Source organism: Pundamilia nyererei, unplaced genomic scaffold (assembly GCF_000239375.1).
Source record: "Pundamilia nyererei isolate P.nyererei 1_Seehausen unplaced genomic scaffold, PunNye1.0 scaffold00118, whole genome shotgun sequence".
Classification (NCBI taxonomy): Eukaryota; Metazoa; Chordata; class Actinopteri; order Cichliformes; family Cichlidae; genus Pundamilia; species Pundamilia nyererei.
Window position 1 is genome coordinate 1,764,039 of NW_005187519.1, and position 17,174 is coordinate 1,781,212.

A 17,174-nucleotide genomic window follows, 5' to 3' on the forward strand; every position below is an offset into this window, starting at 1 on the left:
TTTGTCATCTTAAGTCGACATTTTCCCCGTTTATCATTCTACCTTCCCGGTTTGAATAACAAGACAGATGTTCTTTTTTCACTGCTTTTATGTTAAAGCACCTTACGTGACACTGATAGGCTCCATGGGGGAAGGGAGGAAGTGTGTTTTTAATGGTGCTATATGGAAGTTGTGGCACTGTCATTAAATCATTTTAATGTAAATTTTTCTTAATAATTTACAGGGTAGAGAGGGGGGTGATAAAAAGAGGTTGCCACATTAATTTTTCTCTGTTTGTCTATTCAGGTGCGCAATGATAGACACTCCCAACAATTAGTCAATTAGACAAATAGTTAAAGAGAGGCAAATCAATTATAGTTGAAGTGATTGGTCAAGTCATAATATTAACTTAGTGCCATTATAAATAAATATAAACAGAGTGAAAAATAGGGGTGTTTTATGGGGGGGTTTAATAACTATTAAATGGTTCATAAAATAGGTACATATTCACTGGGGAAGGACCAAGCTAGCTCCAGACACTATACAGCGTCAGCACAGATGATTGACAGGTGAGCTCCTTCTCCTGCAGCCTTCTACAACTTCCCAAACAGTCAGCTGATTGACACTGCAGCTCCAAAGTTTTCTAGACATTACCCGAAAGGGGTCTTTAAGCAGGCAGCTCCATAGTGCAGCGTCTTTGTAATGTCTGTTTGATGAATCCACTGCTCATCATGTGTCCTGCCTCCTATACACGCTGTACCCGAGCAGCTCTATCGTCTAAACCACACGGAGTACTTCCAACAGTGTGAACGCATCCGAGGCAGACTATTTCCTGCTGTGTGCTGCGTGTGAGAAAGGATCAAAATGATCCCAAACTAATTCTTCTAAAATTGTTTGAAGTTAATGTGGGAAAACAGCTTAAGACATGTTTCTTAATACATTGGTAATGAGTAAGCCATGCAGCCGCTGTTTTTGGAGGTTTGTTTTTCAAGTTTCCAGAGGTTTGGACCTAAACTGTAACTATGGATCGGAGTGCTCCATCTCAAAATTCAAAGATATCACAAGACAAATAAAGGTGCCCCCTCTGCTATTTACTCTGTTAATTAACCGAGTTAAACACAAAATATAGTATGGATGTCAGATTACGGTACAGTACTGTGCAAAGCCTTGAGCCATTCCTAATTCTGCTATGGAAATGGCACAGCAGTGTATTGAAACATGTGCAAACATACATGGAAATACAATTTTAATGAGCTTGAAAGTCATGATTTGGTGTGACCACCTTTATTCTTCAGCACAGTCTGAACTCTCTTAGGCAGCTTTCTTTAAGTAGTCTCCAGGAATAGTTCTCCAGGCTTCTTGCAGGACATTCAAAGCTCTTCTTTGGATGTTTCTGCCTTTTGTTCTGTTCTCTGTCAACATGATCCCACACTGCTTCAATAAGGTTGAGGTCCGGGCTCTGGGGAGGCCGATCCATGACTGATAGTGCTCCACTGTGTGTTTTTCTATCCAGGATCCAGGTATGATTTTACTTTTAGACTTTCAGGCAAGTCAAGTAACAACAAAGAGTCTAAAGTTACAATTTAAAATTGTGTTTTTGCTACGCTGTGTGTTGTGCGTAGACACAACGGTGGTTTGTCTCTTTGGTCCAGTGCTTTGTTTTATGTTTTAATGGGTCATAGGTCAGTTTTAAGTGGCTTAACAAACAAAAAACTCTCCTCTGAAAATGGTCAGGTACAAGGAGTGGATGGAAAATGAGTGGAAAACCAGGCAATGTCCAAAGAAAACCTGGAGAACTGTTGTTCAAGAGCACTTTAAAACATCAGAAGAAAGTCTGAATTCTTAGAAACAAAATATAAAGAAATGAGCGTTGGCTCAAGACTTTTACATCATGTTGTAGCATCACTATGTTCAGATTCCTATGGTCGGTTCAGCCTTCACATACATTTTAATATCAACTACTCCACACAGCTCTCTGGATTTCAGTTTCATTTAATTGAGACTTCTTGTGATTTGTCTGTATGGATTTTGTGACTGGACAGCACTGGTGGCTCTGGTCCCCCATAGCTGGCCCAGTTGGCATGGAGTCTAATCACAAGGGTTGTAGACACACCACGCTGGGGGAATCAATGATGGCATGTCTGTGCAAATTTGTTCCAACACATAGGGTGTGATGTTTTCATCATCTCTCACACTCAGATGATGACTTCTTTTCAAAGAGGCAAGCCAGAGCTGGTAAACAAGTCGCACGTAGCGTCTTCGCTGGACAGCTCTGGTGATCTGTCAACCAAGCAGTGGATAAATTTAGAAGGCGGGGGAGCCCAATCCAATTTGAGTCGCTGTAACTTCATTTACTATGATGGACGCGCTTCGCTGTACCTCCCGCGGTTAAAATAAATAAGGAAACAGCTATATGGCTACCTATCACATGTCAATATCCATCTCATTATACCGCTGAACGCCTCTCTCGGAGTGTGGGGGGAAGAGAAAAGACCGAACAAAAATAACATCGCTCTCAGCTCGCCAACCAAAAGAAGACACACAGAAGAGCTCAAATCCAACCTTTTGAAGGCGAACCATTTCTCACTCACCATCGATAACGCCACAGTTTTCCCTTCTCCTCAGGTTAAGAGCCTTGGTGTCATCCTAGACAGTTCACTTTCCTATAAATCTCACATCAATAATCTCACCCGTTCTGCCTACTTCCATCTACGCAGCATTAAGATTGCTTCCTTCTCTTTCCACCCAGTCTACGTCCATTCTTGTCCACAGTCTTGTTACCTCCCGTATTGACTACTCCAAATTCTCTTCTGCATGGTCTCCCCCAAAAATCCCTCCATAAGCTTCCACTGCCTCAGAACTCTGCTGCTCGCATTATCACCAGAACCCCCTCCTACCAGCACATCACCCCTGTTCTTCAGGAACTTCACTGGCTCCCTGTGAAATTCCGGATAATATTCAAACTTCTTCTGCTCACCTTCAAGGCCATTCATAACCTCGCTCCTCCGTACCTTTCTGACCTGTTAACCACTACCTGTTCTGCCCGTTCACTTCGATCTTCTTCTTCTATCCAGCTTGCTGTACCTTCCTTCCGCCTCACCACCATGGGAAGCAGAGCTTTCAGCTGCTCTGCTCCCACGCTGTGGAACTCTCTGCCCCCAGAAATAAGAAACATTGGTTCTCTCCTCCAGTTTAAATCCCAACTCAAAACTCACCTGTTCAAATCTGCATATTCACTGTGAATCCACTGTTTGTTCATTTTATCTTGTGCTTTTGTTTTATTGTTCTTATTCTCCCATTGTTTTACTAAGTGTTTTATCCTATTATAAAGTGTCCTTGGGTGACTTGAAAGGCGCTCATAAATAAAATTTATTATTATTATTAAATAAGCTGCAAGTTAATAACAGCAATCTCTGACACACTGGAGAAAATGCTGAGATGGTTATCCCTCATGTCCTGCCTCATGGGATTATAATATAAAGTTACATTTGAAAAATATTTCCCTTGTTCTTAAAAATGATCCCATTACCAACCCTGGAAAAACAAAATCTGACAACTTCAGATTGAGAAACACTGACCTAGACTTATAGAACGCATAGAGGACGGCAAGGCCTGAAATAAACCGAGGAAATGGCAGCCTATCCAGGTCAATCCATCCATCACTGCGCACTTACTCAGACAGAGGACAGCTCCCTGACAGAGGTCTGAGTGGTTTGGGATTGAGATGGAGGAGCGGGAGAGTTATAGCTTCTGAACCCTCCCCCCCTTCCTTCATGTGAAGAACCTTGACAAGGAGGACCTACCCTGGTTTGGCTCAGAGAAGTACTTAAGCAGAAAGAGTGAGGATAAGAGTCGTGGTTTTTTGGGGGGATTGTTTGCCTTTTTCTCAAATCATCGCATTTTTATCTTTCATTTTTGATATTTCAATAAGGCACAGACCCTGTTCTGTGATTACAGAGCTGCTGCTTCTTGCACATTCCTTATCGTTTTGTGAGCATTTTGTTCCAAGAATGTGTAGCAGGTGGATTTGCACTCGTTATTTCCAAGTGAGGTTATCTAAAAATTTGAAAACCCAGGAGGGTGGAAGCACGGACTGTGATAAACCGGAAGATTGTTACAGAACTGCCCGACATATTAAACGCATCTCCCCGAGTGGGCGAGGCTTTGAGACATCACCGGTAGAAGAAAAATGGTTGGACACAAAAAAACCCCCCAACTCAGTGCTCATCCAAAGACAAGAAAAGAGTCAGAGTGTGTGCTATAAAAAAGAAGAAAATACTCTTTGAATCCTGTTCTTTCATCTTCGGTGTCTGTCTGTGTCTCGCTCGGCGTGCAGCGGTCATTTAGCTTCAGGATTGAGCCTTTTTAACCTGTCACCAACCATGAGCGTCAGTCAGTTTTATTACAGGTTCATGAAGGGGCTACCTGTGATTGTAGAGGCGCCCTCAGAGCTGCCGCGCTAAAAGCGGCTTATTGAAATCATATCTGAAAAGTGCCCCAACTATTCTGCTCAAATTCAGAATTGGAGTTAAAAGGTAACTATTTATTGGCATTATTGACAAGATATTTGAAAATGAAAACTTAATATTGTGTGTCAATTTCACATACAGTATGATAAGACTATAAATACTTCTGTAGTAGTTCTAATAGTGGGAATCTGACATTGTGCCCTGTGCTGTGTAAGCTATACGCTATGTATGCATTACGTATTCAATTGCGTATGAGTGATGCCATCTGCAAGGTATTTACTTGTGGAACATTTCTGTCCTCTTATTTTGAAAGTACAGTCGCTACTAACCAGGTAGACTCAGGCCTTCCTGTGTCATGTTTCCATACCAGAAGGCTGGCTAGTCATTTTTGTGGCTCTAGACGTCCACAGCGAGATAGAGGACGACTCTAAGAAGAACCTTCTCCTGTGCACCAAGCTTACAGAGGCTAGAGGACAAGGACTGCTGCCCATACCTGCTGTCCAGGGGACCGTCAGTAGGACTAGAGACTCACTAGAGAGTAAACGCATGTCAGGGGTGATTTGTGTCAGAAGCATAGCAGCACTAGTGAAAGGCACAGTTTACAGGATGGTAGTGAGACCTGCTATGATGTATGGCTTGGAGAGTGTGGTTCAGAGGCCGAACTGAAGATGACAGGATTTATATTGGGAGTAACCAGAATGGACAAGATTTGAAATTAGTACATCAGAGTGAAAGTTCAGGTTTATTCAAGGATGAGATGGTTTGGACATGTGCAGAGGATAATGGATATGTTGGACAAAGGATGCTGAAGATGAAGATGCCAGGCAGGAGCAAAAGAAAAAAAAGATTTGTGGATGCAGTGAAGGACGGAGGAGGATGCTAGAAATGAAATGGAGGCATATGATGTGCTTGGGTGACCCCTAAAGGGAGCAGATAAAAAGAGAAGAAGAAGAAGACTTCCTACCTGTATGTGTCCTCTGATGGGCCTTTAGGTGGGAGCTCTTGGTGTACACCTTTCTGCAACCATTGAATTGGCAGCGGTGAATCCTCTTCTTGTTTTCTGGTAGCTCTCCAACCCCGATCACACATGCAGCCCCCTCATCTTCATCTTTCACCTGGACAGGAAGCGTGTGCCCCGCCACCAACCTGGCTGCGCTAAGCCCCACCTTCCTGGCTACCAGCTTCAAGGTGAGTGTCCCATCAGCCGAGGCCGTCAGCGTCTGGTTGGGTTTGACGAGGTGTCGGCCGAGTTCTGGCGATGACGGAGGTGTCAGGGAGGTGACGGCACTCAGCTGAGCCTGGTGGACCCCTTCCATGCCCTCTACATTTTCCAGCCCTTGTCCTTTGGGTTTGAGGTCTCTCCTCACAGCGCCAGGGGAAGGGAAGTTCTTTCGAGTAGGGCAAAGGATCACCGGAGGTGGGCTCGGTGGTTCTGGGAGGCTCGGCAGGCTGGGGAGCAGGGTGTCTGACAGCTCCTCCTCTCCATCCTCCTTCATGTAGGCTGGAGTTAGGAGGCCATCCAAGTCTTGGTCAAAGAGCTCCGACAAACGCTTCGGCTCTGTCTGCAGATAGCGCTCCAATTCCAGGCAGGTCTACAGGAGGGAAAAAGCGGGAGAAAAAACACTTGGTTTAGATTTAACCCAGGCAAATTCACACATTCGGTCATTTGCACACCCTCGCTCTCAAATCCCACTTGACAATTTCAACAGCCCATCAGATCATCCGATATGCCTTTACATGCTGTGCAGAGAAAAACCTGCATGGTGCCATCCACTCACCCACACAGGCAACAGAGCAGCTCTGCCAGCTGTCACACACACACTCACACACACAAACACAGATAGCCACCAAGACAGCCAGGATTACCTGGCAACTCCAGCAAGACGGCTGATTAAACACTGATTGATTGCAACCGCTGTAGCACGGGAGGAGAAAAAAGAAAAAAGAGGAGGCAACGGGGAAAGCAGGAGGAGAACTCCTAAACTGTACAGAACTCCTATCAAACAACATTTTATGGAGCTTTGACAAACCATGTGCACACAGGCTTCCACTGAGCCAAGATAGGAAGATTTATTCAGCTGTAGTTATGGTCCGCTTCATCCCTATTACTCCAAACACCTCTCCCCGCGGAGGGCAAATAAAAGGCTGCATCCCAGATTTGTGCAAACTGGCATCCTGAGAAGTCTATTACTTTCCAACAAGCCGGCAAGGTTCTAGGAGGCAGAGCGAGCGTGCGACGGTGGGGTTGGGGAGTAGGGGGGAGGAAAGAGACGCTCCATGTCCAAGGATGAAGCTATTACATTTGAATGGCCGGCCACAGTTTGATCCGAGGGATCGTTGTGTTTTGCTTGTAGCCACTAACCCGTTTTGACAGCTGAGATGGAGGCTAGCAGCTCCACTGGGCGCGTGCAACTCGCCACTTCATTTGTGTGTAAATAGGCACTGACAGACAGAGCAGCTAGTTCCATTATCAGGAATAAGGTTGTGCAGACTGAACACATCAGAGACATTTACAATCTTACAGCAGCACCCACCCCACCATCACCACCCCTTTCCTTGTTTGCACCTTCTAAAAATAAAACTGCACGTTTTCTTCTCCTGTTTCGAAGGTGAGGTGGAGGGGTGGGTGTGTTGCCGAGGGATTTCTCCTTTAAGTCATTTTCTTCCAGGAACAAAAAGAGATTTGGAGTTGTTGGGGTTTTTTTTTTGTTCTTGACTGCTTACAGTATTTGCATACTGACATCAAATTAAAAAGCTGCTCTGGACCACATCTACAGCGAGAAGTGAAGATAATGCACCGTGTCTCCTCCCTAGACTGTACGCCTACATGTTGTTTTTGCTGGGGGTTTTTTACCTGGTGATGGCTTTAAAAAAATACGTTCTTTCATGCGCCGTCTGAGAGGTCTTTGCCGTTGATGGCTCCGCTGAACGAGACGTCCCACTCGCTGTTCTCTCTCTCTCTCTTTGGGAGCGAATTTAATATTGAAGCTGTCGAAATGTGACGGGAGAAGCACCTGTCGGTCAGTGAGCTATAGAAAAAACGCAACCCTGCTCTGTTTACAGCATGGCCTCTAACACCTTCAGCCCATCCACCGATTGCCCCCCACCCAAAAAATCAACCTGCTTTTCTTTTTACTTTTCTTTTTTTCCTCCTGCATTGTTGTCCCTTCCTTTCCCAAGGTGAAGACTAATTATCCGCTAAAAACCATCCAGTTAAAAGGTACTTTATTCGGCAAAATGCTGAGGACTGCAAACCAAGGTGAGTGTGTGCGAGGCAGCGATAGTTCAAGGGAGCGGAAAAGAGGATAGAAATGGATAAGTGGAGAGCGGGGCTGAGGAAGGTGAAGAAGAAAAAGAAGAAGAAGAGGAGGAAAAAGGAGACTGAAGGAGAGTGATGGTGGGGGGACAAGGTGGGAGAGTGACACAGTGTGAGCGAAGGTCTTGACTTCATTTTCTCCATGGGGGGGTGAATCCTTTTTGGGAGTGTGACATTTGCCGTAACAGGATCCTGTCAGCGGGCGAGGCACAGGCCTCTTGCACGCAAGCACGTAGGGGAGGGTTCACGCACGATAAATGTTCGGTTACGACCCACGGCGAGGTGCCGGGGGTGTACTCCAGCGTTGCATGCGTGTGCATGCCTGCATGTATAAGGTGTGTGTGCACAGAATGGGAAGACGCTAACCCTTGCACGGAGGATGAAAGCGGGCCCCAGGTGAGGCGGTGATGGGCAATACAAGCTTATCGTGGGCTCTTTCTTTGAATCTGTCTTTCTTCACTCCAATCACTCCATCAAGCCCCCCCCCACCCTCCAACCTCCCCCAGGTGGTGACATTAACATTGTTAGAGAGAAGGTCATGCAGTTGATCAGCAGTTCCTCTGTGAAGTGGTGTGGGTGTATGTATGTGGCCGCATGTAATTATGCCAGTGTCTTGTGTGTGCGTGTGTGTGTGTGTGTGTGTGTGTGTGTGTGTGTGTGCGTGCACGCGTAATTATTGCAAGTGCGCGTGTGTATAATTGCGCTACCGTGTGTGTAATCATGCAGCTCTTGTACGGGTGTTTGTGTGAACACCTACGCACGTGCATAAACTGCTCGTTGCTGTTGTGGCCTGAAGTGAATGTGCAATTGGCATCTGTGTGTGTGAAATCAAGAGCCAAAGCATCCCACAACAGCCAGGATAAAGGAACACTCATGGCCCGCCTCGACTCCATTTGGACAAACGCCGATCTGGAGAGTCGGCATCAATTGGCTCTGCACAAAGCCAGGGTCCGTTTCCTAAAAGGCTTTCGGGATGATTCCTTCATGCGAGCCAAGATAAGCTGAGACAATCCAATGGCCGTTCCAGCAGCCCCGCCTCCTCCTCTACCTCCTCCTCCTCCTTCAAGCGGGTGGTTGGGTGACTTCCCAGCAACTCCAGACATCCATGTATTTTTTCATTTGTTGTTTTTCTTTTTTCTGTTGTATTCTGTATTTAAAGAGAAAAAATCGTGGATGCCATTTGTACACAGTAGATCTACATGCACGGTGGTGTAGTCATTAGCAATGTTGCTTCACATTAAAAATAGCCTCGATTTGAATCAACTAGTCATCTGCAGCATTTGCTCCTGGATGTTCCAAAAGAAAGATACAATGACCAACTTTAGGAGGAATTTTGTTCATTATCAATCAGATTTAATTAATTAATTTTATATATTATCTTTAATCATATTTAGTTTATCGATTAATTTCCTTTACCTAGTTCAAGGTCTTCGGGAGGGTCTAGTACACCCTGTACAGGTCTCCACTAACACTACTTTAGAATCAATAATTACCTAACATGGATGTCTTTGAACATTTGTAAGAAGGCAGAGTACCCAGGGATAACATGCAAACTCCATACAAAAAGGTCCCAGGTAGGCGGTGGACTTGAGTGTAAAACCTCTTATTGTAAGGTGAAGTGCAAATCACTGCAGCACCATGCTAACCAAACCAAAAAGGAATTAGCGAACAAGGTAATGAACATGGTGATAAATTGTTTGGGATTCCAAAAGTGACAAAAAGGTTTGTTTGTATTATGTATGTAGATGTTGTTAGCATTATTAGGGGGAAAAAAGCTAACACACCACGATCTAAAGAAACTCAAGAACAGGAGAGAAGCAAAGTCATTGACATCTATCAGTCTGGAAAGGGTTACAAAGCCACTTCTAAGGGTTTTTACAGCTGCAGGCCTCACTTGTCTCAATTAAGGTCAGAGTTCATGATTCCACAATAAGAAAGAGACTGGGTAAAAATGGCATCCATGAGAGAGTTCAAGGAGAAAACCTCTGCTGACAGAAAGGATCACAAAGGCTCGTCTCACATTTGCCAAAAACATCTTGATGATTCCCAAGACTTTTGGGAAAATATTCTGTGGACTGACGAGACAAAAGCTGAACTTTCTGGAAGGTTTAAGTGCCGTTATATCTGACATAAAAGTAACAGCATTTCATAAAAAGAACATCACAGCAACAGTCAAACATGGTGGTGGTAGTGTGATGGGGCTGCTTTGCTGCTTCAGGACGACTTGTTGTAATTGATGGAACCATGACTTCTGCTCTGAAGGAGGATGTCCGGCCATCAGTTCATGGCCTGAACCTCAAGAGCACTTGGGTTATGCAGCAGGACAATGATCAGAAACACAGCAGTGAGTCCACCTCAGAATGATTAAAAAAAAAAAAAAAATGAAGGCTTTAGAGTGGCCAAGTCAAAGTCTGGACTTTTCAGACTGAAATGTTTTGGCCGTTCATGCTGGAAAATCCTCCAAAGTGTCTGAATTAAACCAATTCTGCAAAGAAGAGTGAACCAAATTCCTGCACAGTGATTTGAAAGACTCATTGCCAGTTATCACAAACGCTTGATTGCAGGTCTTGCTGTCAAGTATGGCCCGACCAGTTATTAGTGTAAAGGGACAATTACCTTTTCACACAGGGCCAAGTAGGTTTGGATAACTTTTATTCCTTAATAAAGAAAATCATCATCTCAAAAACTGAGATGATGTGAGTTTTCTAGGGTTTTCTTACATTAAATTTTGTATTACTGTGGCTGTTCTAGCCATTTTTTTTGTTTTTCTCACCATCGTTTGCAATTTGAGCACAGCTCTGGTTAATTTCATGCTGTGGCTTCAGAATGCTCAAAATAACCTTTACAAGAAACAAAAGATTGTCTATGCTGAAAAGAACTTCCTTTTTATCAGATCATTTAGCACAGAAACATTTTAAAAAGGTTCAGCGACACATGGACCAAGTTTCCATCAGACATGTGTCTTTTCTCCATGCTGCATGAGTTTCTACTCGTGAGATTTCCTATTTATCTAACAGTTATCTTATTTAACGGTCCACGAGAAAATACATTTCAGCTTCCAAAGTCACAAAGCTCAGGCACAAAAATATAAATAAAAATATCATGAAGCTGGTTTCATGTAAATTTTTTTGATCAAGCTCATATCAACTGAACTAAACTGCCTTTCCTCCTCCTCCTTTGCTGCCTTTTGTTTTACTGAGCCACACTCTGAAATCACACGTGCACAACACACCTCTGCTTAGTGAGGCTTAAAATACAGCAGGTGTGATAAATATTCGCTGATCACAAGACTCACACGCCTTTCACAAAGTCGAGTGGGCTGAGAGCTGTGAACCAGGCCCGATTCACTCACTTGCACTCTTCACACTTTGACTTTTCTCATTTCTCCTCCTCCCTGTCTCGCTCTCACTCCTCCCCTCTTTCATGGGGGCCCTTGGCCTGGCAGCTGATCCTCTCTCTCTCCATCACCTCCCTTCACATTTGGCCTGCGCTGAGCCGCCTGCCATCACCATCAAAGCGCATGCTGCCTCCCAACTGTTAGCACCCCACTACGCTGCTAATAAAAAGCCTGGGTTATAAATATGAACAGACGAGCATGCATAATGCCCTAAAGGAAGGCCCAAAACACCACTAAACAGATAAATGTAATGGGGTGGATATGGCTCATTAATTTTAGGATGATCGTGTTTAGTTTTTACAGATGCCTTGATAGAGACAAGGTGCTATGAATAATATTCAGAGCTGATGCTAGCAGGGTTGAAAAGGGCAGGGCTATAAGGAGGTCCTGAGCAGGAGGGGTGATGCTGAACTATTGTTAAATACACTGAGGCTGTGAGAGTGGGGGGGATGCTGTCACATCTTTTCAGAGATGACCCATCATTCCCTGCAGCACCTTCTTTGCAGTGTTGCATGGATATCTAGTTTTCCTGAGAATTAAAGTCTCGGTAGTGGCTAGAGATTTCACACACTGTGAAGTCTGACTGTCATAAAAAAACAAAAATAAAACTTAAATTTAATGCTACGAAAACATCTTAAGCAAAGATATTTGTAATGATAAACTAATATAGCAGTTTGATATTTATACTGACATAAAACTTTGGCATTTCTTTGATTTTTGCCTTTAGCTATATGAAAAGAAATGAAAATATAAAAGCTAGAGCAAACAGCTGGTTAATTTAGCTTAGCATAGGCTAATTTGTAAACAACCAGGCAATCTGGCAGCACTGTATGTAAAAGATCTATGTAGCCACTATGATGTGACTTGCTGGTTTCTGGAATAACATTAGTACTGAAGTTTTATATGTTCCACAATGTTTAACTAGGAGGATATCGTGCCAAGTTACCAGCTTAGGCTAACTAGCTTAGTTAGCTTATTGTGTGAATGCACAAACAGACCTCTTACAGACTGAGATAGGCTGTTATAGCAATATTCTTTGTTAGATGACGCCACAAATATCGTTAAGAGGTGCAGTTTAGTGACATGAATTAGCTGCCATGACGCCTAGCAGACAGTTAGTGGCTACCACTGCTCGTGTCTGAATTCATGTTACAAAAAAGCAAAACTTTAACCTAAAGCTGGTGACTAATTGAAAAGTTTAGATCCTGTGTTGCTGTTACGAAAGAAGAAATCAGAAACAAAACCCAAAATGTCTTCTTGTAACAAGCTTTTAATTTCTACTGTTAAATTGGCTGTTTATTGAGATTTAGAGACACGTGACCACTAACCACTTGATGTTAACTCGTCCATCATTTTGGATGTGTGACAACTATGGTGGCAATGCAGGATCAAGTGTGTTACACCACCCAGACTGAAAAATATAAAAATCAACAGCCAACTGTGGCAACCTGCCAGCAACCAAAGCAACCACCAGGAGGTTTTAAAAGAAGAAAGTATACTTTATTGATCCCCTTGGGGAAATTCCTCTCTGCATTTAACCCATTCACTCAGTGAAGCAGTGGGCAGTCATTGGGCGCCCGGGGAGCAGTGTGTGGGGACAGTACCTTGCTCAGGGGTACTGCAGGGTAGCTGTTCAGTGGATTTGAACCACCGACCTTCCGATCATGGGGCCATCAGGGATTTAGGTGCAACACCATCTTTGCAACCAGTTTATCCAACAACAGTAAGAAACATCCACATACCACTACAATAATACACATTTTCCCCTAGCAACCAATGGTTGTATCATGTCCAATATGGATGACAACCAATTCTTTCCACTACTGTTGCTTTTCTAGGATTAATAATAGTCTTGTATAACAACAGATTACAGTATATTATAAAGTTTGTCTGTGTATAGAAGGTATGGCCCAGTGTTTAGTTCCTGACTGCAATCACCGCTCAGGTGCTTTGTGAAGTTTCACACTGTAATTTAGGGTTTAAACATTTCCGTGGTACAGGGACCTCCATCAATCAGAAACATTGCTGTTTCAGTTTTGGACTGTGGGTAGAGTAGTTCTTTCCATGTTATTGTGGATAAAACAAGTTTTTTGGTAAAATAAAGATGATATCAGACAGACTTGGGATTCCGCAGTGAGCCAACTTTGGATGGTTACAACATTATGTCTCATAATCAAAATCCCTATGGAGAATATGAACAGGATTTTCTGCAACTTTACTATTGAGCTGTAGGAGTACTGACTCAGCCAGCCTCAAGTGGCATTAGAGGACCTGCAAATATTGGTACTTCTCCCCTGGCTAATTTTTCTTGGATTGAGAGCAATCTTTATCTTTAGATAGAAAACAGTCTGTATGTTTTCCTCTATTTTCAGTTTTTGTGTTAAACAAAACTAAGCTGTTACAATATTTACAGCACAGACGTGAGTGATGTCTTTAGATGGGTGCATACATTAGCCGTGCTGACTTTTGAAGCTTTCAGAAGAACAAAATAGAGGTTGCACAGAATGCGCTTTTGTTTGTCACCCCCCCTAAAGAAATCTCTTTGTCATCAACATGACACATTGATTATTTGTTTTGGCCAATTTCATATGTAGCAGGAGTTTGATTACTCATTTTAAAAGCCAGTAACATTCATGTATTAACATACGGCTTTGCTTCTCTCTGCCTTTTGTTGCGTCGCATCCAAGTGACAGTCTGTTTATTGCCTCTTGTATGCTTTTGTTTAAATCACACAATGTCATTGGTCACAGAAAATGGGGCGGCCTCGGCCTCTTTTCACGGGGCGTGAATGCAATAACGCTGCGATATCGGCTGTGATTAAAATCCCTCTGAGAAATTAATCACAGCGTTACCCTACAGGTAGGTAACAATCATATCAGCTTTCACATCTTGCCTGCAGCCGACCAAGTAACCAGATTGTCTTATCCTTTATTTCTTTTTCTTTGGATTTCATTTTAGGACAGTTGTTTTTTTTGTTTTTTTAAATCTTGTTATCTGTAATCCAGAAACACGACTCCCACTTGTATCGAAGTAAAAGTTTGGGCGGGCACTCGATTCGGAGAGCATGTCTGAGAGTGTGTCTGTGCGCTATGTGTGTGTTTTCCTGCCCAAAGTGTGTTATAAGGTCTGTGTCTCGCATTGATCTGGTGAGCCGGGCCAAACCATCACTTTGAGGTGACAGCTAAATGACCAGTAGCCCGAGGCGGCGGCCATCTCGCCAAAAGCTTTTGTGCATTTGTGTGTGTGTGTGTGTTTGCTAATCGATACCAAATGATACCATGCAGGAGCTCATCAGCAGTGGCCGTCGCAGCTGACAGAGACGGTAATCTATAGCTTCACTGAGCAATACTCACCCGCCCCCCTCGCCAACCCCATCTCACCCATATACACACACACACATAAAATCTCCAAAAAAGCATGCCCTCCCGACTAAGCTCCCCTTCAGGGTTTGCTCCTTGCACACTTAAGAAAGCTGGCCCCCAGATTCTAGACTCCTTGGAGAGAAGCATCGCGTCATCCGCAGATCCCATATGAGCGGGTAACCTGCCTACAGGGCCAGAAGGAGGGGAAGGATGGAGGGGGTGGATGTGGGGGAGACAGGTGGGAGATAACGCCTCATTTTCCTCTATGCTGATCTGAATAGCGGAGCGCCCTCATGCTGCTGCGTTATTCTCAGTGGAGAGAGCAGCAGGGGGTGCGGTGTTTGGCCGGGAGGGATCTTAGAGCTCCCGATGCCCCGGCAGGGGCTGCCGAGCAGCGAAGCAGGGAGAAGAGACACAAAGAGAAGGAGCTGAAGGAGGAGAAACCGAGTTAAATCGGTGAGACGAGACACATATGACAGACAAGTGAGAGATGAAGAAACAGGCCTCAGTGTGTGGAAGATGAGCAGGTTTTGATTTAGGTTAAGTTGAAGATGAGGTACAGGGTGGTGTATGCAACAAAAAAAGGAAATAAAAGGCTGCAGATTGGAGTAAGGGAGGAATAACAGGGGAGAGAAGGACAGGAAGCTTTAAATGCCACAGACAGGAGACAGGCGTCCTCCTCTTCCTCACTGACTAACAGCTCCATCTCTCCAGGCAGCCGAGCCTCACCTAGCTTCGATAACACACTACGGAAACAGCTTAATTACACACACTGCCTTATCAGGCGACATTAGCCTCACAGTAATAATCAGAGCCGCCGTCAAAACCTGGCAACGCAGCAGCTCGAGGCGGCTTTACACAGTGTGGGCTTCGAGCTGATAACAGACACTGCCAGTTGTTAAATCACAATTTGCTGACAGGGTTTGAGGGAATAATGCACATTTGGTTGTTAACCTGACACCTCCTTTATATGCAGTCAATTTTTGTTTGGATGGGTGCACTAATAGGCACAATGGCCACTCGAAGCTGTTTATAGGCGCCGTTTTTCTATCCCTGCTCTGCTGGACTCGCTTTCCTCGAATCCAGCAGGGTTTGCTCATCGGTTACATTCGCAGAGCGACTGCCTCAGTAAGAGAATAAGGTTTATTTTGCTTTAGATTGGAGCACAGTAAGTAAGGCCTCAGTTATGGGAGCTTTATGTGTGTGCCTGTCTGTTTGTGTGTGATCTTCAAAGCACCTTTCATCTAGCAGGAAAGCCACAATGATGGAGCACTCAGAGCATAAAAACCTGGTGACCTCTGCCTAATGGAGCAGAAAGACATTTCCCACTGCTTTCTCCGAGCCGACACAACAGAAAGGCACACATCCCCATCACCCTGACACCGGGGACCTCCCACTCTGTTTTCCCATAACAAAACAACATGGATGGCAACGAAATAAATAAATGAACAAATAATACAAGTGATAAAAACAATGTCACCACAAGGTCCACTAACTGTTCACACATGTTGCCCACCATCCTGTTAGGACTTTCAAGTTGTTGCACGCTGGTGTGTGGCTAGCACGAGTCTAGGCTGTATATAAAAAATGAACAGGGCCAAGGTGACATCACCCACTGGACTTCTGTAAGGATGCTGGTTTAAAGTGGTTGGAATGGTAGAGTTATCTAATGCTGACAAGCTCAATTCGCAAGGCACATCTACAAACTGCACGGATGCAATGCACAGACAGGCATCTGCTAATTAGGGTTAAACTGCATGGACTTAATAATGATATATTTACTGTCACTGCACATATACAACATAATTAGGTGAAATGACACATGAGAGCAGAATGATGGAAAAATCATGTTCAGGGACACAAAATAATGTTGAGAAATACGAAAAAACAACAACATTGAAATCAAGTAATCAGTAAATTTTAATCAGTAGATCACAGGTTGTGAGTATATGGAAGTATAGGAACTGCCATGAGATCGTGATGTATTAAAGTACAAAAGGGAAAGTAAAAGATACACATGAGACATTTTATATTCTATGGGCATTCACTGCACGGTTGATTCTATTAAAATAATAGAATTTTACTGAGCTGAACTGCAGCATGGACTTCCTGCATGTTTAACACAATTAACCACACAGCAAACCGTATTATTGTTAAATAATTTCATTAAAAATGCTCCAAAAGGCACCAACACCACAAAGAAGGTCAAGAGGTCCGGCTCAGTGATTTAAAAATGAGCTGAGGTGAGGAGTAGCAGACAGCTAACCAGCCACAGATGTCACTCAAAGCGGTCAGAACCTTTACCGTATGTGACTTTAACACTAGAAGTGCCAACGGGTCACTATGACCTGTTGGCATTTTAAAAATCATGTAACCCCTTCATCTTGTATTTCATGACCTTTCCTAAAATGGGTTTATTCATCTTTAAAGTGAATTTTTGGACGCTCGGGACAAAAAGAAAAACAAATGACAACCGTCTATACATTAAACGCCTCAAAATGAGTCAATTTCACCGCTGTAAGAAGGTAACATAAAATGCTGGGCTCGACATTTGCGATATGTAGGTTGCCTGGTAAGTAGAGTTGGGCATTTCATTGAAAAATGAATCAAAACTGACATTCAAAACTTCCAATCGACACCGTTTTGACCAT

The 17,174-nt window shown here is 43.8% G+C and overlaps 1 protein-coding gene across 2 annotated transcripts in view; it reads right to left on the reverse strand.

Annotated features, from left to right (window-relative positions):
* The window catches only part of LOC102193214 (Krueppel-like factor 7), a 51,726-nt gene that overhangs the window by 15,582 nt on the left and 18,970 nt on the right, over positions 1 to 17,174 (reverse strand). For both annotated transcript variants that reach the window (XM_005742255.1, XM_005742256.1), the window contains one exon: positions 5,413 to 6,040. In XM_005742255.1, the coding sequence (XP_005742312.1) occupies positions 5,413 to 6,040 (628 nt within the window). The remainder of the gene's footprint in view (positions 1 to 5,412; positions 6,041 to 17,174) is intronic.